This window comes from Gekko japonicus, unplaced genomic scaffold (assembly GCF_001447785.1).
Source record: "Gekko japonicus isolate JY-2015 unplaced genomic scaffold, Gekko_japonicus_V1.1 scaffold505, whole genome shotgun sequence".
Lineage (NCBI taxonomy): Eukaryota > Metazoa > Chordata > Lepidosauria > Squamata > Gekkonidae > Gekko > Gekko japonicus.
Window position 1 is genome coordinate 1 of NW_015169788.1, and position 27,191 is coordinate 27,191.

Genomic DNA, 27,191 nt, shown 5'->3' on the forward strand with positions numbered 1-27,191 from the left:
ATAATTCTGAGTGAGGGATTTTTAGAATCTTGAAATAAGCCATACAACTTTATTATTTAGGCAACAAAACCTAGAATGGAAAACAGAAGAAAAAGAAGGTACTTAAGAAGTGACAATGTAAGGCAGCATTCAGGTATCCTTCCTCAGTGCTCCCTAGTATACTTACCGTGAAAAAAGAGGTACCACAAAAGCGGGCACATATTCCTCGCACAAAGCCCTCATGTGCTTGTAATGTACGGATGCATTCACGCTTCATCAAGTTCCAAATTTTAACCTGTTAAAACAGCAACATTTTCTCAACTAGTATCAATTCAGTAATAATACTGCTTTTGTAGCAAAACACTAAGCTTCAGTTAAGGTTAAAGGATTCATTCCATCTGCACCATCTGATCTGGGACTTGAGACCCATACGTGGGCTCAAAAGCTTACACAATGTTTTCTGTCAATTTAGTTGGTCCTATGAAAGGTATTGGAGAGAAGGCAGCATGGTACAGCCCAATCTCATCAGATCTCAGAAGCTAAGCAGGATCAGCCCTGGTTAGTACTTGGATGGGAGACCTCCAAGGAAGATGACAGAGGAAGGCAATGGCAAACCACCTCTGCTTCTCATTTGCCTTGAAAGCCCCTTGCTGGGGTCTCCATAAGTCAGCTGTGACTTGATGGCACTTTACTCTCACACAATGAAAGGTATTACATGGATTTCATTCTTGGTTTTTGATTTTGCATGGGCCAACATGGCTGTATAACTTTTCCCCCCTAAGGAAACCAGCCTTAAGTGAATTTTGGTGACCTGGGTTCCAAAGGAGGGCCTTTTCTGCTACTCCCCCCAGCTTATGGCATGCGTTTCCCCAGGAGTTGACAGTGATGACAACCCTGAAGGCTTGTCAAACTAGTTTAAAGACCTACCTGTTCCAGAGGGCCTTTGATATAGACAACAGGATTTATACAACAAGATTACGATGGTTGGGGCTACTCAATAATGGGGGCTTCTATTGTTTATTGCTTTATGCCCTCCCCACCAAGGTAGGCTCAGGGTGGCTGAAACCATGCCCGATTTATTTTTAAATTCTGTTCTGCAGGGCATGGTTTCCTGTCCTGAAAAACACAAAATGCTCTACAGGGGTGTCGAACGCACTGGAAATGTGTTATTTAAAGTTTTAAAGAAATCTTTAATTGTGTTTGTCTGTGTCCTTTATAAAGTTTATATCTCCGCTACCCGGCATTACCTTTTATGACACACATGGCCCGGCCCAACAAGGTCTCATTGATGTCAGATCCAGCCCTCATAACAAATGAGTTCGACACCCCTGCCCCTACCTCTCACAACAGCAGTACAGGTAAGATTAGAATATCAACAGCCAATCCATATGCAAAAGAACCTCCTCAGGAAACTCTTCTATTAGCATGTCACAGCCGGGGAAACCTCCTACAAGATAATGACTCAGTCCTACCCCACCTCCCTGAGTAGATATACATTACTTGCCTACCATTTTTCTTCTCACATTGACACAGAGTACTCCATCTTTCTGTGTTATACCTCTGAGGATGCCAGTCACAGGTACTAGTGAAACGTCAGGTACTACAATCCCAAGACCACAGCCATACAGCCCAGAAAATCTACAACAGCTAATGAACTCCAGCAATGAAAGCCTTCGACAACATATTAAATTAATATTACTTCAACATTTCTGCCATTTCATTGCTGCTACATCTAGCAAATCTCGCCTCCAATACAGTAAGCAACTGTTGCAGAAAACTAGAAGATTACACCAGGTAAATAACTTGGCAAACCAGGCAATGAAAACTGAACATTTGCAGGAAGAGTATTTAGTGGCAAGAGTTCAAATGGCAAAGTTTTATTTGGCCATTTAATGTTTTAAAGAGTAAATAAAACCGTTTTTGTTCTCTTTTGCATATCCTTTGCTCTAACACTTTAGAGTAACATTTCAGCATGCAGTTATAGGAACACATTTGACTGAAATACAAGGAATTTTTGATTCCTTAACTGAAATAACACAACATCCATAGAACAAATAAGACAGACGCCTTTCCACAGATTTAAAACTGTCTGAAAATTATTCTTACCTCTCCATCACATGCACCAGACAAAACTGTAGACAAGCTCTGTGGGTGCTTAGCCATGCAGTTAACACCATCCCTGTGACCATCTAATGATGCAATAAAAGGCTTCGCAAACACACGGTCCAACTTTGTGGCATTTAGAGCCCTCGTGTATTCCCTTGGAACTTCAAATGGATGCAGTGCAGGATCATAATTTCGTGGAACTAAGATAAATATATAAACATGAATACGTTTAAGTAAGAAGCTATTACCTTAAAGATTTTTCTTTTTTATATACTGTTAGTAGTCACATCATCACTATCTGGGAGAACAAAACTGTTCTTCTTACTTAAAGTCAGCCTTATTAGCTTTGAATTGGAAAGTAAAAAATAACCATATTCTGTTCACACAGCAGAGTTTGGAGACAACATCAGAAGACCATGGTTGTTATACTACATTCATTGGTCTTCTAGGACAACTGTCTGGCCACTGTGTGATACAACACACCAGACTAGGGACTCTCAAGGAAGCGATGGTCCGCCCTCTCCTAAAAAAAAATCTCTGGATCCGACCAAATTGGCAAACTATTGGCTGGTTTCCAATTTGCCCTATTTGGGCAAATTAATTGAGAGGGCAGTGACGATACAGTTGCAGAGCTTTATGGATGACACTTCCATGCTTGATCCCTTCCAGTCCGGCTTCTGCCCAGGCCATGGGATGGAGACAGCACTGGTCGCCCTCACAGACGACCTCCGGAAGCATCTGGATCAGAGTGGGACAGCGGTGCTGCTGCTGTTGGACCTGTCAGCAGCGTTCGACATGGTCGACCATCAGCTACTGGCCCACCACCTCACCAACATGGGGATTCAGGGGCTTGCCTTACAATGGCTCGTCTCCTTTCTCCAAGGTCGGGGACAAAGGGTGGCTCTGGGGAGCAGCTGTCCCAAAGGCACCTGCTGATCTGTGGAGTGCCTCAAGGGGCGGTGCTGTCTCCAATGCTATTCAACATCTACATGCGTGCCCTTGCCCAGAGGCATGGGCTTGGGTGTCACCAACATGCAGATGGCACCCAGCTATATCTGTTGTTGGGCAGTTAGTCCGACTCTACCCCAGAAGACCTGGACTGGGCGTTACAGGATGTGGCTGGATGGCTTAGACTGAGCTGATTGAAACTGAATCCGACGAAGACGGAGGTCCTGTGCCTGAGTCAGAGCGGATCGGGGGTAGGGATCCCATTACCAGCCTTCGATGGGGCACCGTTGGTGCCAGCGCCGAGGGTCAGGAGTTTGGGAGTGCTCCTGGATGCCTCTTTAACAATGGAGGCCCAGGTAGCGGCCACTCTTTTACCATCTTCGGCTGATTAGGCAGTTGGTTCCCTTCCTCAAACGCAATTATCTGGCAGCAGTGATCCATGGTATGGTCACCTCAAGGTTAGACTGCTGCAATGCTCTCTACATGTGGCTGCCCTTGGCGCAACTCCGGAAGCTGCAGCTGGTGCAAAATGCAGCGGCCAGGCTGTTGATGGGTCTCCCTATACGAGAGCACATCCAGCCTGTGCTGAACGTATTGCACTGGATGCCAATAGCATACTGGATTCGGTTCAAGGTGCTGGTTTTGACTTTTAAAGCCCTTTATGGACAGGGACCTGCCTACCTAAGGGACTGCCTTTCCCCACAAGTTCCCCAGAGAGCACTACGGTCAGGGTCACAAAATTGTCTGCCCACCCTGGTCCACAGGACGCCAGGATGGTATCGACTAGGACTAGGGCCTTTTCTGCAGCTGCTCCTGCTTACTGGAATGAGCTTCCGGGTGAGATCAGGGCCCTGGGGGACTTTGTTCAATTTCACAGGGCCACAAAAATGGAGCTCTTCCATCAGGCATATGGGTATGGAGCCACATCTTACCATCTATGTCCTGTCCCAGTCTTATTCCCAGCCTGAGCCCGCCAATAGTGGAGGTACTGCTTATCTTATTATAGTCACATCGTCATCGCTATGTTAAGGGTTTTAATAATGTACTGTGTATTTTATACTAATATTTATATTAATTTATATTATTGTTTTATCTATGGTTCTCTTGTAAGCTGCCTTGAGCCTGCCCCGGTGGGGAGGGTGGGGTAAAAATCTAATAAATAAATAAACAAACAGGATTATGGGTTTGATCATGCAGGGCTCTTCTTATGTCATCCTCAAGTAGGTCTCCTTCCCTTCCACTTTAACTGCCATGCAACTGCTCAGGAAAGGCTCAATCGTATCTGCTTTGCTTGCAGCAGGTCCCAGCCAGGTCCAGTTCCCTAGGATCTCCAGACAAAAGGAACTGGTCATTGGTAGGTGATGCAAAATTCCCCTACCTGAGACCATGGAAAGCCTCTACTACTCAGAGTAGGGAATATCGACCTTGCTAGATCAATGAACTAATTTAAGTGCTACACGAACACGCCAGCATTCCATCACCGCTACGGTACTTTCATTACGCAATCAGGAGCAATTATTATACAGCTTTATCCTAGAACGCTTCATGGAGGGGGTCGCCACGAGTCCCCTCGACAGCACGTTCTTCTTTATGGACAGAGAGAAATATAGCTTCACGCGTTATTATACAGCTTTATCCTAGAACGCTCCATGGAGGGGGTCGCCACGAGTCAGTAGCGACTCGACAGCACGTTCTTCCTTATGGACAGAGAGAAATATAGCTTCACGCAGCGGCATCTCACCACGTTGGAGGTCCTGCTTGGTCTCGCGGACGTAGTCATCCGGGTTCCGGCTCAACACCTTCACCTTCATCCTCCACGAGGAAAAGGGCCGCCGTTCAGCTTATCAACTACCCCCTCCGCTAAATTGCATAGAGCTGAAAGACCCAAGCAAGTCTCAGAAATAACTTCCGGGTGAATATAGCCAATGCAGGTGAAGAACAGATGGAAGGAAACCGGCGTCTCTACAGTCACGTGAGCAAATAGTTTTACTTTCCTAATCCCACCCATTAGAAAGCCGGGTAGGCAATACTGTGTTCTGATTGGTAGAGCTGTCCATCAGTTTCCGGTAGATGCAGCCTGTGAGGGGAAAGGGGTCAAAGAATAACGTCACTAATTTCTCCCATGTGATTGGCTACGGTCTGCGCAAAGGGTCTTTTTCGGGAAAAGCTCTCCTTCGCGTGTTCTGTTTTCGATGACTGTCACTGCCGCCGTCCCGGGGGCTCCGGCATGTACAGTGGCGGGGGCTGCGCCTGCTCCCACGTCGGCGTCGCCTGCTGCACGGTCCCTCTTCAGGCACGTGCATTTCGAGAACTTGGTGGCCGGGCTGAGCGGAGGCGTAATCTCCACGCTGGTGCTGCATCCGCTGGATCTGGTGAAGATCCGCTTCGCAGGTTAGAACCTCCTGCCCTTTCCCCCTCTCCCTCAGCAGCAACGGCTGCAGAGGCGACGTCATCCCTCACCCCCAAACTGCTATCGCCACAGTGCCACGTGCCAGTTCTAGCCCCCCCCCTCCTCCCCTCGAGCTTTCCCCACGGGCACCAACTGTCAAATTCCATCCCTACCCCAGGGATGCTTAGTCGGAAGTAGGCTGATCCTCTGCAAAGCGAGGTGCTCACGCCAAGGCACTTTGGCTGCATTCAACTCTGACTTTAAACAGTTCTCCAGTGTTTCTCTCGAGATCCTGTTTTCCCACTGGCAAGGTCATCTGCGTGCAAAGTATATGCTAAGACTGGGCTGTGGTCTTCTGGATAAGGATAGCTCAAGAAACAGGCTCTCCTGAAGTCATTTCCGAGCTGTGTTTTGGGAGTCTGTAGTGCTTGACATGGGAGAGAACATCCCCGATTGCCACTCACCCACTGTTGCCACTCAGTAGCCATCATATCAATCGCACGTACAGTCGGCAATGTACCTGACACTAGAGAAAGGGGCAAAGACCATCCTGGCACTGCAAGCCAGAACTGTTATGACTCACTGACATAGGCATGTAGAAATGTACCACAGCCAGAACAGCTACAGACATATGAGGACATTTTATAACACTGCAGTCAAGAAGAAGAGATTGGATTTCTACCCTGCCCTTCACTACCCAAAGGTGTCTCATAGCGGTTTACAAACTCCTTTCCCTCCCCACAACAGACACCCTGTGAGGTAGGTGGGGCTGAGAGAGCTCTTGACAGAAACGCAAACCCGGTTCTCCCAGATTAGAGTCCACTACACCAAACTGGCTCTCTGCAGATTATTCCAAGTATATGCTTAACATTTATATAACTCTTCCAGTGTTCAAAGCACTTTGTGTGCATTGTCTTGTTGCATTGCTTGCAGCAGTTCTACACAATACCAGTGTTGTATATTTGGGATACAGAGAAAAGCCTGAGTAACTTGTTGATTTCACGTCAGAGGTAACATTTGCTTCAGGGATCTCATTATTTTAGCCACTTTTATCGGCTAAATTCACTATTCCATAGGAACAAATATAGTGTTAATGTTGGCTTAAAGTTTCATTAACTTTACAGTTCTCACCTGGAAAAGATCTACTTGCTTACTTGTGTTTATATATGTTGTTATTGATTCATTCTGGAATATACTTTCTTCAGATTTCTCTCCAATTGCTTTATCTAGTGAGTGATGGCTTAGAACTCAGGCCAAAATACAATGGAATCCTTCACTGCTTGTCAACCGTCTGGAAACATGAAGGATTGCGTGGTCTGTACCAAGGGGTAACACCAAACATGTGGGGAGCAGGTGCCTCTTGGGGCCTGTACTTTTTCTTGTAAGTTGAACTGTTAAAATACTTCCCAATGTTCTGTTCAAATATGTGATTGTAATGCATCTTTATCATTATACATAAACATAGACATACTTTATTATAGTCTGCTTTGATTGCAAAGGCTGCGGGTGCATGAATATGTCACCCTGTATAACTGTGGTCCTTTTAATCCAAATGTTCCTGATGTCCCTTACAATGCTTTCTGTATTTAGTATTAATCACAGACCTAGAAAAATCCAAGATAAGCAAAAAGTTTTTCATGTGATCTAAGCAAGTGGGCTGGATTCAGTGATCTGTCAGCAGAAGGTGCTGATGGTCACAGATCTTTCTTGCATTCCCTCCCCCCAAGCAGTCCTTTGTGACCCAGGAAGAATTTATTCCTGGGATTGCAAGACCTGTGTGAACTAATAACCATGGAGGTCAGGAGGCTGCAAGGGTGGAGGGGACAGGGGACAAATTGTCCTTTCCACCTGTGTAGGACAAGGGAAAAATGAATGTAATTTCTGAACGTGAGTTCTGACATTTCCTCTGATGTGTTTATATGCTGACAGCTGACACTGTGCCTTTATAAGAGTTTAATAATAGTATATTCAGATTTTGGTATTTAGCCCAGATGGAAGAAATCTATAGTAGAACATATGTATTTTATAATTGTATTTTTCTGTATAAAAAGTTATAAGCAAAAATATTATTCAAAACCTTTGTAGATGGAATGCGTAAGTTACAAGGACGCCAACAGCAAAGGTTATAAAATAAGTGTTCCAAAAACAATTAGTTCTTTTGTTGGATAGAGAATCTGGTACCAGGAAACCTGCCAAGAACTAAGCTTAATGTGAATCACAGCCCTTATCAGCTAGCTCTCCAAAAGGAGAGGAGGGAGGCTAGCCTTGCTCAGGCCATAGAGAGTCCCAGTGTTCTCTAATGTTTCCCATTGTTCTGAAGACCAGATAAGCAAATGCAATCACTGACATGCATGACCAGTATCAGGAAAGACCAATAGGGTTTAGAGTCAAATGATGCTTCCATGATGTTAACTGCTTGATACCAATTAGAGATTCTTGAATGTGTAAATCATATGTGATGTCACTTGGGGTATAAGACTCTCTGCCCTTCTTGGTTAAGGCAAGATACAGCTTGATGTCGCTGGGGGCCTAAAGGTACTCAGCCCTGTATCTCCTGTTTCAGTTACAATAAACAAATATTCATCTAACTCATTGGACTTCGACTGTGTGATTCCAATCCGGCCACAGGGTCACATGGGGCACAGATTTGTGCATCACCTGTCAGTTGAGCTCTGCTCATGGAAGAGACAGAAGGGAGTAATTTCAACCTGTTCTTCTTGCCCACTGCAGCTTCTCAACCCATATGGCTGTTTGTCCTTAGGGGTCCCACACCCTGTCAATAAACTTTCTTGGGGCTAAAAAGGACTTCTGAGATGAGGGATGATTGGGAAAGACTGCAGTGAGTCAGGCTTGGGTTGGTTTTTGATCTTGGAGGTTAGTTGATCCAGGCTTATTTCAAGTTTTTCTAGATAGACCCAAAGTAAATCAGAATAAGGATTGCTGCTGCAATATCTAGAATATCTTGTTCAGGCCCTCTAGCTGTGTTATACTGTTGTTTTTAGCAACCACTGTTCTGCATAAATTATTTTAAGCTATCAAGGTTCAAAGTACCTCAATACTTAAGACTGCAGTTCAGTTAATAGGATTAGAGAAGCAGTGAGCAATCCCAGTGTGGTTCCGAATTTAACCTGCACTGAATAAGTAAAACTTTTATAAATGATTCAACTTGGTATAAAAGCTGGGTGTCTGCCATGAACTTTACCTGGTTAAGTCCAGAGCATACACAAAGATAATCTATGGATAGAAGCTTTTACTTGTCTTTCTGTTGCTTGCCAGACCTTGCTCCAGGTTACTGTTCACCAGATAGCAATTAAAGCTTATTAGAGTCCCCCTCTGGGGGGGGGAGGTTACTAAAATAGATAACTCTCTGTGTATGGAGAGCCACAAAGTATATAAATGTGGCTTATAGTTGATAATATGGAATACTGTTGTGTTGTTGGTGCTTTTTTTTTACCATACAGCTATGGCTAGTTCCTAAGTTTTCACTAAATACCACTTCAACATGAACTGCTTAAATAATATTGCAGTCTGTTAATTGATACCTTTTCTTCCCTGATCTGTTCATAGAATCCCTCTGATTTATGTTTTCTTATAGCTGAGCAATGTACAAGGGGATAGATAATTACTCTGTGGGGAATAGCTTAATCTTTAAAAGTAGTTGTACATTTTTAAACTATAAAGAGCAAAGAGGTCCTTTGTGTAAATATTTTTTTCTCTCCACACACACACACACTATGGATAGGGTCTAAAGAACCACACAGCTAGTGTGTCTCTATCCCAATGCCACTTATCAAACCACCTGTGGAACCTGGGAGAAACTTCTGTGAAATGTTACAGACCTGCTGTTTGAATGAAATCCTTCTAGGCATGTAACTGAACTTGGGTGCACCTACAATAGTTCTTTGACATCCAGCCTGTATGTTTTATATTCACATAGATTTCTGATGCACGTACCGTATATATGTTTCTAGATAACTGGCAGATCCAGAGCTTCCCTGCATTCTCTGTCTTCTAGTAGCTCAATACTGAAGATTGCAAGGCCCACATGGACACATGTTGGGGGACTGAGTGAGGAGGGGAAATTGGGTAAGATTGCCCCCTCTTCTGCTCACAGATCTTCCCAGGCTTGGCTGGGAGAAGAGGGATGGGGCAATTTTGATAGGTTCTCTCTCCCACCTCCCACCCCCGATTCAAATGACTTTTTGTCCATGTAGGACCTGTGATATCCACCATCAGTTTTCAGAAGTCAAAAAGGAGTGCCACAGAAAATGGAACTTTAGTAGAATACAGCCCAGTGTGGCTCTTGTGTTTGTAAAATAATCAATTATCTGTATTTCACTCCTCAGCTATAATGCCATTAAAGCTTACAAGACAGAAGATAGGCAAGAAAGCCTTGGAGCAAGTGAACACCTAGTATCAGCTGCTGAGGCTGGTGAGGAAACTGTGAACAAGATACTGTCTGCTATTTTTTGTCCATGTTTATACATTTTTGTTGCTGACTTGAGCTCAAATGCTCATGTTTGATTCAGCAAAACTATCTGATCACTGAAAAATGCTAGGCCTTTCGGATACGTAGAATATTCACAATATAACCCGAAGCAATAAATCCTAAACAGAATTGCAGCCTCCTAAATGCATTGTCTTACAGTGCATTCCTAAGAAGACTTTCCTGGGAGTAAGCCCCACTGAGTAACCTTCAGTAGGATTCTGAGTAGACTTCTTTAGGATTACACTTTAAGTGTCCTTAGAAGGATGTGACTCTGTTTAGGACTGCACTTAGTACGTAGAAAATCCCTGAACTTGCAGTGGGTTTGCTTCCCTTGAGCTGTACCAGATTCTTATCCATTCTGTTTGGGTTCAGTAGAAAGATGCTCAAAGAGAGATTCTTAATCTTTGTCATACTTTATTCTAAGTATGACATGTTTGCCAACTGAATACAGGTATTTATTTTTCTGCAATTCTGAATACTCTTGGTATTTGGCATTTGCTCTTTGTCAGATAAAATTGTTGATTGATCTAAACTATTTAGAACACCTGGTTGGCAGGATTGCAAGACATTCCTTTTCTATGCAAAGAGCCATGTTAGGAGTTCCATGTGCCCCAGGAACTTTAGACTTGAGTTTCTGTCACAGCAGAGTGGCATGCCTCATAGTATCTCTTTAAACTGAGGGTCCTCTCAGAAGCATTTTGTGGTATCACATGGTCAGCAGCAGCTGTTAACCAAAAAAGTTTTTTAAAAATGCCACTGTGCATTCCCAAGCTAGTCCTAAATAGAGTTAAACACTTTTAAGTCCATTGGAGTCTGCTCTTTGGATCATGGGGATCCGGATGGCTGGCGACCAAGTCCAAGCAGGCTCTTGATTTCTTCTCCTTCGGAGCGACGCTGCTTTTTCGGGCGCAGCTTCCGGCGAATGTCCCATATGCTATGGTACCATATCTCCATTTGAAAACAAGCCTATGGTTGCATGTTCCATGTGTGTGCACTTTCTCTCTCTCTCTCTCATGCTGCTTCCTTCTCCATTTTCCTTTTAGTATTAACCCTAGTTTATTGTGATTTCCAAATCAGCAGGTTGGCCTTTGTCCACTAAACTAGAAATAGAAACTGAGCAGTGGGGTTTCTTATTTAGGTTTGGTCATGTTGATGTACAAATCTGTGCCCTGTGTGCTCCCGGGGCCGGATAAGAAACACACGGAGTCCAGGGAGAGGATAAATATATGCAATAATCAGGAAAATACAGGACTGAATACCTTGGCACCCAGTTAACACCAAGCTGTATTCTGCCCCAATCAGGAAAGGCAGTAGATCTTATACCCCAAATGACACCATGACAGGTTTTTTAAAAAAATAATTATTATTTTCTATACAAAACAGAAATAAACTGTCGCATAAAGTGGTAAATGTTGGATCAGGTCAGTGGCCCATCCAGTCCAACACTGTCACACAGCGACCAAAAATACCAGGTGCCACCAGGAGGACCACTGGTGGGGCCAGGACACTAGAAGCACTCCCAACGTTGCGCCCCCCCCCAAAGAACCGAGAATACAGTGCATCACTTGCCCCAGACCAAGAGTTCCTATCTATGCCTTGTGGCTAATAGCCACTGATGGACCTCTGCTCAATATGTTTATCCAGTTACAGATAATAGTGCTGTAATTACAGATAATTACAGATAATAGTACTGTAATTGATACAATTGTCACATTTCTGTCTGTTAGGAGCCATTACCCTGTGTATTACAAATCCAATTTGGGTGACAAAAACTCGGCTTGTGCTACAATATGACGCTGGCATTGATCCTTCAAAGAGGCAGTATAAGGGAATGGTAGATGCCCTTATAAAAATATACAAGTGTGAAGGTATACGTGGCTTATACAAGGTAAGTCTGGGAGTACTGGTGTGTAGTGTGATTAAAGCATTGTTAGTGATGTGACAATGTGTATGTGAAAGTGTCATGACGTGAGTTTCACTACCATAGGCTTGCTGATGGGCTTCATTTTCCTTTGCAAGCTCTTCTGCATTTTTTTCCTGTTGTCACAGAGCCATACCTAAAGCCTTATAAAGAGTCAGATCTAGATGGATTGAAAAATGACATTTGGGGCCAGCTTGAGTGATTTCTTCTTGTAGCTGTGTTGTTGCTGGCAAAGACCATAATACTATAACCATTTACTCCAAAATACTACTCTCCATAGAATCAGTAGTCCTGTATATTGTCTGATCTTGGTCTATTTCTGCTGTCTATTGTGCACAAATTTGACTCTTCAAAAATGGGGGGAAAGGTTGAATCCAGGCACCTTTTCCAGCCAGTCTTACCCAATTGTACTCCTTAGTATAGACCCCTTCCCATATGGCTTTTGTAAATGCAAGTCCTATGATTCCCAGTGGTAAAGGGAACCACTCCTTCCTGTTTCACCATCAGAAAAGCTGGTTGAATCCAGCCCCAAATTTCTGGTGGTACATTGGAGTAGTGTACTGCTACATCATCCAAAAGGATGTTCCCATCGAAATCAGTACCTAGGCATATACAGGTTAAGGCTGTTTTTCAAACTTGTGCTACTCAGTTAGTTGTCAGTGGGTAAGTCTTCTACAAGTGGGAAGCATGTCCATTGGGTTAGGAGTCAGGATCCAATTAGTCAGTCTTGAGTAGTGTGAGGGACTTTGCAAGAGATTCCCTCAGTTTTCAAATCGGAGCTAGTTTGAACAGATGCTGCTCAACCCTTTATGAATGTTGCTTTTTAAACTATATGCCAACTGTTCTGGCTAGTACTTCAGTAACACCAAACTGTGAAAAACTACAAGAAATAGAGCAAAATGTCATTCTTGTAAGGGCTCTGTAGTTTCTTATAATAGACTGAACAGAAAACAGTTTTCCCAGGATTTTCTGTTATGTATATTGCTGCTGGAAAAAATGCACTTGTAAGTAGTTTCATTGCAACTATAGAGGCTGGTAACTATTGTTTAGCTATTGTTCTAAGCATATGTCTATTAAAACTATTGCATTTTTCCTTCTAAGGAAAGAAAATAGCTGGACAGTTATGATAACATTTATAAGGACCAGCAGTACTGTCCATGTATTTATGTTCAAGGTTTCATAATACTATGCTTTGAAGCCAAATGTTTATGTGTAGTAATAAAATAACTGTAAAGTTATCCTGTAACGTGAATCAGGTTGGCTAGCTTTAATGTTTTGCTCTTTAAACTCTGTAAAAGAAATCTGTGTTTTAGGGATTTGTCCCTGGTCTGTTTGGAACAAGTCATGGAGCACTGCAGTTCATGGCATATGAAGAATTTAAGTCAAAATATAATAAGCATTGGGACAGACCATCAGATTCAAAACTGGTAAAGTACTCCTTTATTATGGATTATTTTATGTATATAGTATATGATATACTCTGTCACTGAGAAAAGTTGTTTTATTTTGCTTTCATGACTAATAGGCATTGATGGCCCCATCTTTCATTAATTTGTCTAGCTCCTTATAAAGGCAATCAAGCCAATGGCTACTATTGTATTTATAGCAATAAATTGCACCATTTAATCATGTGTTGTATGAAGAAATACTTTCATTTGTCTGTTCCTTATTTAGTATTAGTCTCATTTATTATTAGCAACATTTCTATATTTAAAGGATAGAAAATATAAAATATTCATAAACTGTGAAACCTACAAATATAAAGTTTATTATTGGTTCCTTTAATACAGTTGTTTGAAATTAATGTTCGCTTCATTTCATTTTTAGAGCACTTTAGAGTATATCGCTATGGCAGCACTGTCAAAAATGTTTGCTGTTTCAGCAACATATCCGTATCAGGTTGTGAGGGCGCGTCTCCAGGATCAGCACAACAGATACTTGGGAGTAGTGGATGTAATGCATAGAACATGGAGGTAGGGCATGGGAATCCAAACCTGTTGCAAAAGTACCTCCTTTACAAACAGTGCAGTGCTAAAAAGAGTTGCACCCTTCTAAGTACATTGAAGTCAGTGGGCTTAGAAGGGTATAACTCTGTTTACGATTGATTTCTATGTTGAACATTGTTTTATTTTCAGCTCATGAGTGTTTTATTTTCAGCTCATGAGACCTAAACACCTACACATATCAGGTTTACAAATAATGTAACAGTAAAATGAAATGTGAAAAATAAAATGAGAACAAGCTTGCTGTATATGAACCATCATTTGCTTAAGGGGGTAGAGCTGGAGTATGCAGATAAGCTACCCTGCAGAGTTCCAGTACAGAGTAATTAATGAATTGTTAATTTTTCAAATTAAGTACAGCAAAACTTTAACTGGCATTCATGGGTGAATTGGGTTTGCCAGTTAACCAAATGTGCTGGTTTACAAAGCTTTTACTTGACAGCAGGAGGGCAGCAGGGCTGAGTGGCTGGTGGCCATGTGCAGGATTTGGAGACTGCTCCAGTGTTGCCTGCTTGAAACTGCTGCCTCCTGGCTGGCACCCTGCCCGAGCCACCTGGCCAGCCCCTCCAAGTCACTCCACTGGTGTGCTCAGCTGGACATAATGGGCATGCTAGTTAATCACACAAGCTGTTCAGTTAACTGGGTGTCAGTTAACAAAACTTTTACAGTAGTACCTATTTTAACACCGTGGTTGTGTGAAACAGCTTTATAAAAGAAGTACTGAGAACACTGGTTCTCATGGGGTTCACGGTATCACCATGTATGAGTGACAAATGAGGGAGCAACCACCAAGTTGACCATCTTTGTGAGGCTCCTGTGCTTGAGTGGCCTTGGAATCCTGTCCAGGTCACCTTGCTTGTCAAGTCTTTCTCCTGGGAGAGCTGTGTCCCCTTCTGTCAGCCCCACAGCTCCTACTGAGGCCCTGTTCCTTAGCCATGCAGGTCTTTTATCAATCTCTGCCGCGGTTAAGAGGTGGCGTCCTGCCCACAGCAGTGATGTGTCACTTCCAGCCTGCCTAGATTTATTTCCATCTGAGCTGATCATGCTGCAGAAACATCCCCAGGTGGGGTTGCCGACCTCCAGGTGGGTGGAATTGAGCTGAACAACTGTGATGTATTATGCCAAGGAAATTATCCACAGACTATTAGGTTCTTATCCAGTATTCCGTTTACTTGGAGTAATTCAGTCTCTCAAAAATCATTCATAACAACGCCATCAACACTAACGTGATGCCGTTAATGGATTTGATCAGAGTCACCAAGAAAAATGGCCATACTGCTTGTTAAATGAATGAGTGAATGGAATTTCAATGTTATACACTCTGACAAAGTTGTAAACGAAATGAGACCTGATATGTATAGTCCGTTAGTGCTGATGGCGTTATTATGAATGATTTTTGAGAGATTGAATTACTCCAAGTAAACGGAATACTGGATAAGAACCTAATAGTCTGTGGATAATTTCCTTGGCATAATACATCACAGTTGTTTAGCTCAATTCCACCGTCCATCCCGTGATCTCTCCTCTTGGTTTGCAACCTCCAGGTGGGGTCTACCAGAATTACAACTGATCAGTTCCCTTGGAAAAAATGGCAGCTTTGGAGGGTGGACTCTGGTATTATGCTCTGCTGAGGTCCCTCCACTTCCGAATTTCCAAGCCCAAATTTGGCTGCCCTACCCCCCCCCCCCAAAGTACGCTAAATGAAGCAGCTTTATATGAGGTATTACTGTTCTGTCCTTCCATTTAAAGTCTGTAGTGTCATTCTTGCCTGTGGTTTGGTGAAAATGTTGCTCTTCTGCCTTCAACTTTTGTTTGGGCGAAAATGTTGCTGTTCTGTCTTCAACTTTCACTTGGTCTTTTGCCCCTGTGCCTTCTGCTTAAACAAGCAGGACTGCAGTAGTGCCCCACAGCAGATGAAGCAGAAGAGTGGCATAAGGACTGGTGTGGGGGGGTATAAGATGCATAGTAGCTGCATCCTCTACCATGGCCTTGAACCTTTTTTAAAGATATAGGCAGGACCTTTGGCTTGAGTTCTGGCAATCCTACTCAAAATATAGTCTGCATGTCTTCCCCACTCCTGATATGGTCAGTATAGAGGGGGAAATCACCTGTCATAGCAAACCATGTGACTCATAGAATACTGTAGATGTTGACAAGTATAGTAAGTAATGGGCCATGTGCAGTCTCAGATGAGAATATGCCCTTAAATCCGGTACTTCTCCAGTAATTGAAACTTTTGAAATAGTGTAATTTTAAAGGGCCTAGACACATTTCACCCATTTATTTTTCTGTAACTATACAGACAAGGCTTTCAGCTTTTAAAAAGACAAAATTCTTACTAGTCTAATCACCAGCTAATTTCAAGATCGCATTTAGAATTTTAAGTCATTTTAAAGAATTATGCAGAAAATTGTGGAATGATCTTCCTATCAAATACATTTGGAAGTTATGAATGTTTTCTGCTTCTCTATAGGAAAGAAGGAGTTCACGGATTTTACAAAGGAATTGTACCTAATGTGCTCAGAGTAACACCTGCATGCTGTATTACCTTTGTTGTGTATGAAAAAGTATCCCAGTTATTGCTTGGCTTTAAAAATAGCAGCTGAATCCTGGAGATTGCGTCAAGAAGGGCATCATCATCAAATACCCGTCTGTTTTAAGACTTAATTTTTCTGGCATTCACAGAAGAACAGGGGAATAGAACACATTTTGACAGAAGCAACTGAATCTGAAAGTCTCTGCCTGGAATTTTCCATGCTAACCTTGTCTCTGAGCGACTAGATGCAGCTCAGCAACAACACTGCATATTTTGTTTTGTTCTTTAGCTAATTGTTCTCCCTAACTCTGTTCTGAGAAAAGCAATGAACTCTGGACTGGGAAATGGCAGAAAGGTCATGATGTCAAAATACTGGAAGGCACAATATTTGGTATGCTATTTATATCACCAATAAATTGTGTATATGATGTCTACAACGATGATTTCAGCTTTCCATATTCTTTCCATCCCTTTTAAGCAAGGCTAATTGTGAAAGAAAATTTAATTGGCCTTTATTAATTTATAGCATGGCATTGGGAATATGTGCATTATGTTAGTCCTGAATGCTTTAATATAGAACCTTAGGACGTAGCAAAAAATTGAACTGGTGTCATATTGTATTTTAAAAATTTATGGTGTCTTCTCACTCTTATCAGCTTCCAGTTAAAAATGCAACTGAATTAATGAACAGATTTTAAAAAGCTGCCTTTTTACAGCATTTGAAATATAATTCAGAATTAAGTGTACAGGTAGCCCAGTCCTATGAATGCTTGGCTTTGGCAATTGGCAGGTTCAGAACCAGCCTGTACCTACTCCAATCAGAGCAACAGACTGCTGAGGTTAGCCCTGTCACTGCTTGATAAGTGAACCTCAAGAAAAATGAACAGGAACCATCACTATTATTTCTATCACCTCCTTGTGACAACAGCAGCAACTGCTACCCATCCAGCAACTATATTATTAGCTTTGTTTCTACCACTGTTGTCCAAATTCAATACCGCTTCTTGGAAATGTCCTCATAGCGCTGAAACTTTACCAAGATGGTATATGCTGGGGTAACAGTATACAAAGGTTAATTTGTACATAAAAGTAAAGGTAAAGGTTTCCCTTGCTCGAAAGCCAGTCGAATCCAACTCTAGGGGGGCGGTGCTCATCTCCGTTTCCAAGCCGAAGAGCCAGTGCTGTCCGAAGACATTTCCATGGTCATGTGGCTGGCATGACTAAATGCCAAGGCGCACGGAATGCTGTTACCTTCCCACCAAAGCGGTACCTATTTATCTACTTGCAATTTCTTGCTTTCGAACTGCTAGGATGGCAGGAGCTGGGACCAGAGACGGGAGCTCACTCCGTCATGCGGCACTCAGGTCTTGAACTGCTGCACTACCTTCCAGTCTGGAGTTCAGCGTCTTAACCACTGAGCCACCACAGCCCCAATAATTTGTACATACCACTAACATATAATGCCGGTGATATTCAGAGTTCTGTATAGCCTTCTCCTTCAGTACACAGTAGGGTCTTCTTGCTTTACTCATAAATACTGAAAAGTGGGTTTCTTTTTAGTAGGAAATGACATTCAAAGTAAAATCATACTTTATTTTATAACTGTAGGTTTGAACAAAGGTAAATGTTCCTAATTTCGGTATTTATAAAAGATCATCTTTATTAAGAAATGTAAAAAACTGTCTAGAATTCATATAAAATAGTACATAAATACAGATTTCTGTATCAGAATCTATATTCCAAAACATTATGAAAAACATGCTAGGATACTTGTTTCAGTAGGAAAGTCAACTGCTTACTGGTATGTCTATAAAATCTGTGCGTTATAGCCAAGTGCTTTCTTCCATATATAGAAAACTAGCAGGGGGGAGTTATATATTGTATATAGTGTTGGGGAAGTGAAACTTGGGAAGAGCATTCTATTTTGGTAACTCTTCTATAACGATGCGGGAAACTGAGTTCCATCCAGTTGAAGCATCTCCTCTTGGGTAATCTGAGCAAGTACCAACCCAAATGGCAACATCCACCAAACCGGCACTGATTCCTTCACATAATCCTTCCACTGTTAAAAGACAAAACACATCTTGTTTTTACTCAAAAACATCTGTTGTCAAAGTCTAAAGACAAGAGAACAGGAGGAGGAGATCTCTACTTCTCTCAAAAACAGCAAGGAGGGAGCTGAGTAGGTCAGTCATTAGAACTGTGCAGTAGGTTGACCTTGGCTGCTGCTCTGTCCCCCTTCCACATCTAAGGCTACCAGTAGGATTATATGCTGGAGGGCACACATGAAGCTGCCTTAAACTGAATTGGTCCGTCTTGGTCAGTATCATCGACTCAGACTGGCAGTAGCTCTCCAGCATCTTAAGCAGAGGGCTTTCACATCGCCTACTACCTGATTCTTTAAACTGGTGGTTGAATTTGGGACCTTCTGTATGCCAAGCAGATGCTCTACCACTGAGCCACGGCCCCTCTTCACAATGCTAAAGCCTAGGAGGTTTAGGGTTGGAGAGGATTGATTAAAGAATTAGTATATTATATTAGGAAGGCAAATGGGGACTTAGTTGGACTGATCTAGTCACTAGCATTTTTCCTTGCTAAAAATGATGAGGCTGACCTTTACTGTAAAATTTGCATGGATCTTTCTTTATACATACCTGAAGAAGTGCGATGTATATTAATAGTGGAATTTAATTCTGGACTTCCTTGATCTAAATAAATTATCGCCTCAATAGGAAGTGGCCCAGAACATTCAGCTCCATTAAATGTAAAATACCAGCGCTGACAACAAGCATTTCTGCATTTGAGGCGAAGTGATCCACTGAAGAGAACTCTTAAAGCACTGTTAGTGCGCATCTTTGTGAATGTGCATTCCTATTAAAAAAAAAGAACAAGTTGTGTGTTGAAGCTAGAAATTTTTCACTGTTGCACTAAATAATTGATGATCTTAATTGCCCAGGTTTTCACTACCCAATTCTCACCTGGGGCATGCCACAGACTTCTGAAGTGACTCAAGAGCAAGAAAATTCAGTTATTATATCTTACAGCAAATCCAAAAAACCATTTCCTTTCCACTACTTGGTGATTTTCTGTTGTTATTCTAAGGTAGAATTCACGTATGTGAAATTCAGATATCAAAACTCTTTCAAAAGCATTAAACTTGCAGGCTTCAAATACAGCTGTCGTGACAAAATTGGATCTTCCATTCCATGATGGTTGGAATTCCAAGTCATGGTAGATTCTCTCACTAGACCATAGATATCATGGTTCAAAGGAAGAAAAGAGAATATTGTAGGAACAATATTCATAGTTAATTCTTTACCTTAGTAAAGTAGCACATTGACTAGTTATTTTTAAATCTAACCCCATATCAAGTGAAGAGGAAATGTCAAGCAGCATTTCACTAAATGGAGAGAATGCATTACATTTCTGATAGGATACATGATTCATATATAACAAAAACATTGTGTGTAGTTAGGAATGAGCTTTTGGGAAATCCTTAGGCACAACAAATTACATATCACAACAGGGGTAATTAGTATCCCTGTTTCGATGGCTTTTATCTGCTGCTTTGTAGCCACAGTATTTTATCATTAATTTTATGTCTCAAGCTGGTTCTCTGGAGAGGCAGCATAGAAATTTGCTGAGGAAACAAATCATAAACACATGTATATTAAATAAACCACAGATTTCTCCAAATAACTATGATCTGTACTTCAAAGCACTATTTTAATGCTAGTTTGACAGCAGGAGAACAAACCACACTTTGTGGGTTAGACATAACAAAATCATTTGCCACAAAAGTGGAAATTATTGACTTACAAGTCACACGGTAATAGAGCATGCAAGCCCCCATATTCCCAAGACTTCTTGTAAAATACAACTATGCTAGTTTTGACTTTCTGTCTAAGGTGATAGTGATCAAACTCTGTAGTGCAGTGTTTTCCAGTGGATGTTACAGTTTTCAAGTAATGAATAATTACACCAACAAATTTAAAAGGCAAGTATGTACTTAAGAGTTGATAATATTCTCTGAAATGGAGACTCATGAAAAGTTTGGATTTCATATAGGATTAATACAACTGCTTCCCTTTCCTTAAATGTATTATATCATGATGTTCTGGTTTTTCCTATTTTTAAATCCTACCGCCAAAGGCTTATGAGGGGTTGCAAGTACTTCTAACCAGTGGTAGGCCATAACTACCAGTGTTTGCCTCACTAGCAAACTTACCCCTAGATGTTAACAGAAGATTAGCTAAGCCAAATCCTTGTAAGATTTCTCATCACATATTTTATATATTATAGTCAATTGTGCTGCTTACTGCAATTTTTCCGAGGTCTATGCCATAGTTCAGAGCACTCCAAGAACATTGTTTATAGTTGGGAGTCCAGGACTCTTCAAAGCTCTCTCGCATACATTCTCCTTTTTCTCCTTTAAGCCCATCTCGACCAGGGATACCAGGAGTCCCGGGGATACCGTTGACTCCAGGATTTCCATCTCTTCCAGGAACGCCATTAGGTCCTTGCAAACACATCCCATTATACTGAAAAAACAAAATAATTCACCTTTAAGTTGTGACACTGGCAGTGCAGTACTAAACGGAGTTTCTCCAGTCTAAGCCCCTTAAGTCAGTATGTATTGGAGTGCACTGTAGCTGCACCTGTTTACTTGCTTTGTACTATTGTGACTTTTCATCTTGTATTAATTACTTTTCTTGATTCAGAATCAAAGTTGTGCTAAATGCTAAAATAGTGGTGTTTCTTCCCCTCCCTTTATAACCCAGTAAGCTAGATCCTATGAGCCTTTAGCTGCTAGCACACAAGGGCCCAAAGAATGATCTGGCAGCTACCCTTCTGCAGCAAATCTGGTCTGGCCTTCACCAGTACCCAGATGACACAGATTGGATAAGAACCTCACGTATTAGCTCAGGGGTGGCCAAACTTGCTTAACGTAAGAGCCACATGGAATAAACGTCAGATGTTTGAGAGCCACATAACATGAACAAATATTAGAGACACGTTTTTATTGAAAAATGCAAATTTGCTTTTTATTAACATTAAATGAGACTGCCAAAAATAAAAACAAAAGGGGTAAAAATAGATATTGATAATGATATTTATTTGTCCAATGATATTTGAAGGCTTTCTTTCCCTGCTCCCCCCTGCCTCAAGCCTACTCAGGGAGGGGAACACTGGCTGGGGAAGGGAAGACTGATTGGGGAGGCATGCCAACCCTTCGCTTCCCCAGCTGCCCTGCCGGGAGCCACACAATATGTGTGAAAGAGCCGCATGTGGCTCCCGAGCCACAGTTTGACCACCCCTGTATTAGCTATGGAAAGGACAGCAGAATACATAGGTATCCTAGGTGGAGTTACACCCTTCTGGGTCCCAGGAGTCAATGGGCTTAGAATAGAGCAGGAGATCTCCCAGCCTGCCCTGCTTGACATACAGTTTTGGGTGAATCCTAGAGCATTCCTATGATGTCACATTTGGTTTTGTGCCCAAATTCATGTCACATGTTGCTGAGATGCATGCCCAAATTGCCCCTGCCTCCCAATGCTTCCTGCAGATTGCCAGCTACAGCTGGCAACCCCATCTTAAAAGGGCATAACTCCGCTAATTACTTCACAGGGTTGTTGTAAGGACTACGTGAAAAATAGTGTGTATGGGAAGTGCTCTGAGTATTCTAAAACCCTATACTTACACTAATACTTGCAGAACAAAGTTTGAGTCCAGTGGCATCTTTAAGACTAACAAAGTTTTATTCAAGGTATAAGCTTATAAGGGAAACGTTTACCTTTACTTTACCCAGAAGTTATTATTTTAAATCTGTGGTGAGAAATTTATTGTACTCGCTGAGTGGTGGTCAAGGGAAAACGGAGTGGATGTTAACAGCAGTCTGATATCCCTACCGAGCTCTTTCTTTAGATGGAAGGACAAAGTATCCCTTGTTTTCTGAGGCACATTTGCTGCCAGATCTTATAACTGCCAAAGAAGGTCACCTTCACTGAGAATAAAGCAGCATTTGGGAAAGTACAGCAGCGTGGGAACCATTCTAACAATAGATCAAGCAAGAGGCAACAGCCTGAAGATGCAGTGAAGAATATATCAGAGTAATGGAAACTATTCAGGCAAGAAATTATTTCCGAAGGAGTCACCAAAGGAAAGTATATTTTTCAAGAAGAACGCAGAGAGAAAAAGATAACTTGCCCCAAGGGGGAGTGACTCACTCAATAGACTGAATATTTCTGGGATGTTCACAGCACCCTGGAAATTTTGCATCTTTTTAGGGTTGTTAACCTCCAGGTGGCACCTGGAGATCTGCTATTACTACTGATCTCCAGTCAACCAAGATCAGTTCCCCTGTAGAAAATGGCTGCTTTGGAGAGTGGATTCTATGGCACTATATGCTGCTGCTCTCCTCACCAAACCCCGCTCTCCCCAGCTCCCCCCAAAAATTTCCAGGTATTTCCCAACCAATAACTGGTAACTCCATAATGGTGTTCAGCAAACTAAGGGCCAAATTAGACACAATGGAATCCTCATGCTGGCCATGAGGATGACAGCGCCATTGTAAGTCAAGCCCTCAGCACAACACTCCCCCCTCCCCTCATGCCATTTCAAGTGTGAAACAGCCATGGAGAGAGGGGGTGCAGCTATGTTAGCACTTGATAAGGTACAAGGAGGAGAAAAAAATAGTGCCTCAGGATCAAGCCCTTGCGACATTTTAAAACGGCACAGGCATCCTCATGGCCACCACGAGGACACTGCCATGTCTAGTCCGACTCTCAGTCTGGTACTATTAAGCACAGTATCATTTTGCCTTGTTTGATCTTATTTTCATGTACTGACTACGCGCTTCCCTTACCTGAACAGATTTACAATACTAAGTCTAATTTAATCAGCTAGATAACAAACAAACAATTTTAGTCTTAATCCCTAACTCTCCCACGCAGGAAGCTCAAAATCCACAGCAAAACATTCCGTTTTTGAAAGGAACTATTGCATACAAACACTTAACTCAGCACGGCTTCTCTTCCTTTTCCCTCCCATGCATATATCACTGGGGAGGAGGGAACGTGCTGGTGATGTGTCCAACATGGAAATGAATGGCTTGAGGGAGGAAAAATGCTGAAGAAACCAACTACCCATTTCCCTGAATGTTCATACTCAGGGAGTAATCACAAAGAGCAGAGGAGATCTATCGGCTTACTCATCATCAGCTGCCGGGAAGTCCCACCACATCAGATTATACAGCTGTCTCTCTTTCAGCGCTCCGGCTGTGGTTATGTTGGCAGACAGACAGAGCTCTCCCAGACCTTAACAATGGACACGATGCTGTTCCCATTCCTCCATGTTGTGCCCAGTTTGGGCAAGACTGTAAGCCCCGTTCCTTTACTTCGGCCACACTCAAGTTAGGCTGGGTCTGCACAGCCAACTGCAGGAGGCAAGCAAAGCCTGAGGTGGTGAAATATGCTGTTCCGCTTCAACTCCAAATGGGGAAAGCAAATTTAAAATTTGCACATCGTGAGAAATGCTTCCAACCCTGCTCTTTGCTGACACAGCAGAGGTTGGATCCAGCCAACTGTTTTTGCTCAAGCTTCCACAACTTCGCTTCTTACTACAGCCCCTATCACACATGGCTCTTTCAATGGTCTCATGATCCCCAGCAGAGTATTTCTGGGGGTGAAAGGGGAGGCCCTCCTTCTTCCCTTTTCACGAGTGGAAAAACTGTTCTCCATTTGTAAGAAAAACTGTTTTGCACTGGGAAGTGTTTACAAACAGAACCCTCCACCTGCAGCCCAAATGGGCAATGTCCTTTCTCCCTCCATCACTCTGCTGCATGGACAGAGTAGACCTTAACCCTGTTGCTGGCTGCGCAAGAAGAGTCTACCTGTTACTTGCTATACATGCAACCATGTTAAGATACCAGTTGGGCACCCACTTGGGCTACGGACCCCTCCAATTTTAACAGCGTACATGCAGGCGTGTTAGCCCGGTTCCAAAGAGCCACTGGGCATATACATCACTGCATCTCACTTGCCAAAGCCCACTGGAGGGATCTGTATGACCTCGCACACAGCCAGCATCTCGTTTAAACTGGGCCCACTACTACCATGCACGCAATGTTAGCACACCAAAGAATGACAGGCTGGGCTGGTGTTGCAGTGACATGCTACTGCTGCATGCACAGCAGCCCAGTGCAGGTACTGAGCACATGCAGCAACATCACCTAGGAATGTTCTAGCCCACCACCATTCAAATTCCAGTATTAAATTGGGTCTTTGAGTCCTTCTACAAAGCAGAATGGGGTGGCAGAACTAGAGTCTGCACCACTTTGAAGACTGCAGATGGCGGCTGCATTATCTTTTACTATGCTCCCTCTCATCCAATGCTCTCTACCACCTGTTCAAAAGAGTAAGAGCCCAGTAGTACCTTAAAACCTAACAAAATTTGCGACAGCGTATGACCTTTCATGAGTCACTGCTCGCTTCTTCAAATATCTGAAAAAGTGAGAAGTGACTCCCAAAGGTCATTTGTTGTTGTTGTTGTTCAGTCGCACAGTCGAGTCCGACTCTTCGCAACCCCATGGACCAGCTCCCGCCAGGCCCTCCTGTCTTCCGCCGTCCTCTGAAGTTGGCTCAATTTCATGTTCGTTGCATCTATGACACTGTCTAACCATCTCATCCTTTGCCGTCCCCGTCTTCTTTGACCTTCAGTCTTTCCCAGCATCAGGGTCTTCTCCAGTGAGTGCTCCCTTCTCATTTGGTGGTGCTTCAGTTTCATTATCTGGCCTTCCAGGGTACAGTCAGGCTTGATTTCTTTTAGGATTGACTGATTTGATCTTCTTGCAGTCCAAGGGACTCTCCAGCACCATAGTTCAAAATAATCTATTCTTCGGCGCTCGGCCTTCCTTATAGTCCAACTCTCGCAGCCATACATGACTACTGGGAATACCATTGCTTTGACCATGCGGACTTTTGTTGGCAGGGTGATGTCTCTACTTTTTATCATGCTGTTTAGGTTCGCCATCGCTTTCCTCCCAAGGAGCAGGCGTCTTTTAATTTCATGACTACTGTCACAGTCTGCAGTGATCTGGGATCCCAGGAACGTGAAGTCTGTCACTACTTCCACAGCTTCCCCTTCTATTTGCCAAGGAGTGATGGGGCCGGATGCCATGATCTTAGTTTTTTTGATGTTGAGCTTCAAGCCCACTTTTGCGCTCTCCTCTTTTACCCTGAGCAAGAGGCTCTTAAGGTCCTCTTCACTTTCTGCCATCAGAGTGGTATCGTCTGCATATCTGAGGTTGTTGATCTTTTCCCCAGCAATCTTAATTCCCGCTTGTGATTCATCCAGGCCAGCATTTCGCATGATGTACTCTGCATATATATTAAATAAGCAAGGCGACAATATACATCCTTGTCGTACTCCTTTTCCTATGCTGAACCAATCAGTTGTTCCATATCCGGTTCTAACTGTCGCTTCTTGGCCCTTATACAGGTTTCTCAAGAGACATGTGAGGTGGTCTGGTACTCCCATCTCTTTAAGGCCCTGCCATAGTTTGTTGTGATCCACACAGTCAAAAGCTTTAGCATAGTCAATGAAGCAGAAGTAGATATTTTTCTGGTACTCTCTTGCTTTCTCCATAATCCAGCGAATGTTGGCAATTTGATCTCTAGTTCCTCTACCTCTTCGAAACCCAGCTTGTACTTCTGGTAGTTCTCTATCCACGTACTGTTGAAGCCTAGCTTGTAGGATCTTGAGCATGACCTTGCTAGCGTGTGATATGAGTGCAATTGTGCGATAGTTTGAACATTCCTTGGCATTGCCCTTCTTTGGGATTGGAATGTATACTGACCTTTTCCAATCCTGTGGCCACTGTTGCGTTTTCCAAATTTGCTGGCAAATGGAGTGCAGAACTTTAACAGCATCCTCTTCTAAGACTTTGACCCCGTGGCCAGGGCGAAACCCGGACTGGTGGGGATCGAGGACAGAAGCGTCATCCAGAAATGCCTGCAGCTGTGTCGCCACCGCTCTCTCTATCAATTTGCCCAAAAAGGGCAAATTAGACATCTTGACCTACTACATACCTTGAATAAACCTTTGTTGGTCTTAAAGGTGCCACTGGACTGTAATCCTGTTCTACTACCTGTAGTAAACGAGTACCGCAGAAAGAAGACTACAGCATCCCACCACCACCCCACCCCCGGGGCTAGTTTCTTGTAGGCGAGGAGTTCGTTGTTGTGACGAGGGAGAACACATGAACTACGACGCTTCCCTCCGGCCGTCTAAGGTGGTCCGGTCCACAGTTCCACCACCTCCCTCTACCGCCCCCTAGTCTGTGCGGCGGATGAGCCTTGCCACGCCAGAGACGGTGGGGCGAGGACACGTATGGCGTGGGGCTGGGGCTTTGCTTGGGCTGGGGCCTTCTCCTCAGCGCCCCCACCCTCCGAGACCCCCACTCGCTCGCTCGCTCACTCACCACGTCCACCACCTCCCTCTGACGGAGCGCCTTCGCCTTCCCTTTGGGGTTCTCCAACGACGTCCCCGGCGAGGGCGCCGCCGCCAGCAGCAGAAGCAGCAAGAGGAGCGCCACGCCGAGCGGAGACGGGCGAGCGGGCTGCGCGACGGGCGAGAGGCGCTTCATGGCTGGCGGGCTGCGGCGCAAGCGAAGCCTGTGGAGCCCGGATGAATCGGGCAGTGTCTGCCGCGTGGATGAATGAGCCTTTTACGGCTCCTGCCCCTGCTCCGGCTCCCTCCCCGGGGACAGCCAGGAATGCGCAGCCGGCGGCGCTTTGCAGCAGCAGCAACAGCCTCCTCCC

General features: G+C 43.4%; 3 protein-coding genes across 3 annotated transcripts; 1 reads left to right on the forward strand and 2 right to left on the reverse strand.

The window, feature by feature from the left end:
• Window positions 1-166: 166 nt before the first annotated feature.
• LOC107115280 (DDB1- and CUL4-associated factor 13-like) lies at window positions 167-4,951 on the reverse strand (the record flags this gene model as incomplete). Its single annotated transcript, XM_015416957.1, has 3 exons — window positions 4,775-4,951; window positions 2,086-2,285; window positions 167-274 (listed from the first exon to the last, which is right to left on the reverse strand). Coding segments are annotated over exons 1-3 (378 nt in total), but the record flags the coding sequence as incomplete, so codon positions are not given.
• A 249-nt stretch (window positions 4,952-5,200) lies between these two features.
• On the forward strand, window positions 5,201-16,805 carry SLC25A32 (solute carrier family 25 (mitochondrial folate carrier), member 32). The gene is made up of 7 exons (XM_015416980.1): window positions 5,201-5,424; window positions 6,653-6,803; window positions 9,769-9,854; window positions 11,639-11,799; window positions 13,146-13,259; window positions 13,660-13,805; window positions 16,309-16,805. The coding sequence occupies exons 1-7, from the start codon at window positions 5,226-5,228 to the stop codon at window positions 16,439-16,441; spliced, it is 990 nt and encodes a 329-aa protein (XP_015272466.1). The 5' UTR covers window positions 5,201-5,225; the 3' UTR covers window positions 16,442-16,805.
• A 1,210-nt stretch (window positions 16,806-18,015) lies between these two features.
• Window positions 18,016-27,191, reverse strand: CTHRC1 (collagen triple helix repeat containing 1). The gene is made up of 4 exons (XM_015416982.1): window positions 26,852-27,191; window positions 20,691-20,912; window positions 19,026-19,242; window positions 18,016-18,433 (listed from the first exon to the last, which is right to left on the reverse strand). Exons 1-4 carry the CDS (start codon window positions 27,014-27,016, stop codon window positions 18,291-18,293), a joined length of 747 nt encoding a protein of 248 aa, XP_015272468.1. The 5' UTR covers window positions 27,017-27,191; the 3' UTR covers window positions 18,016-18,290.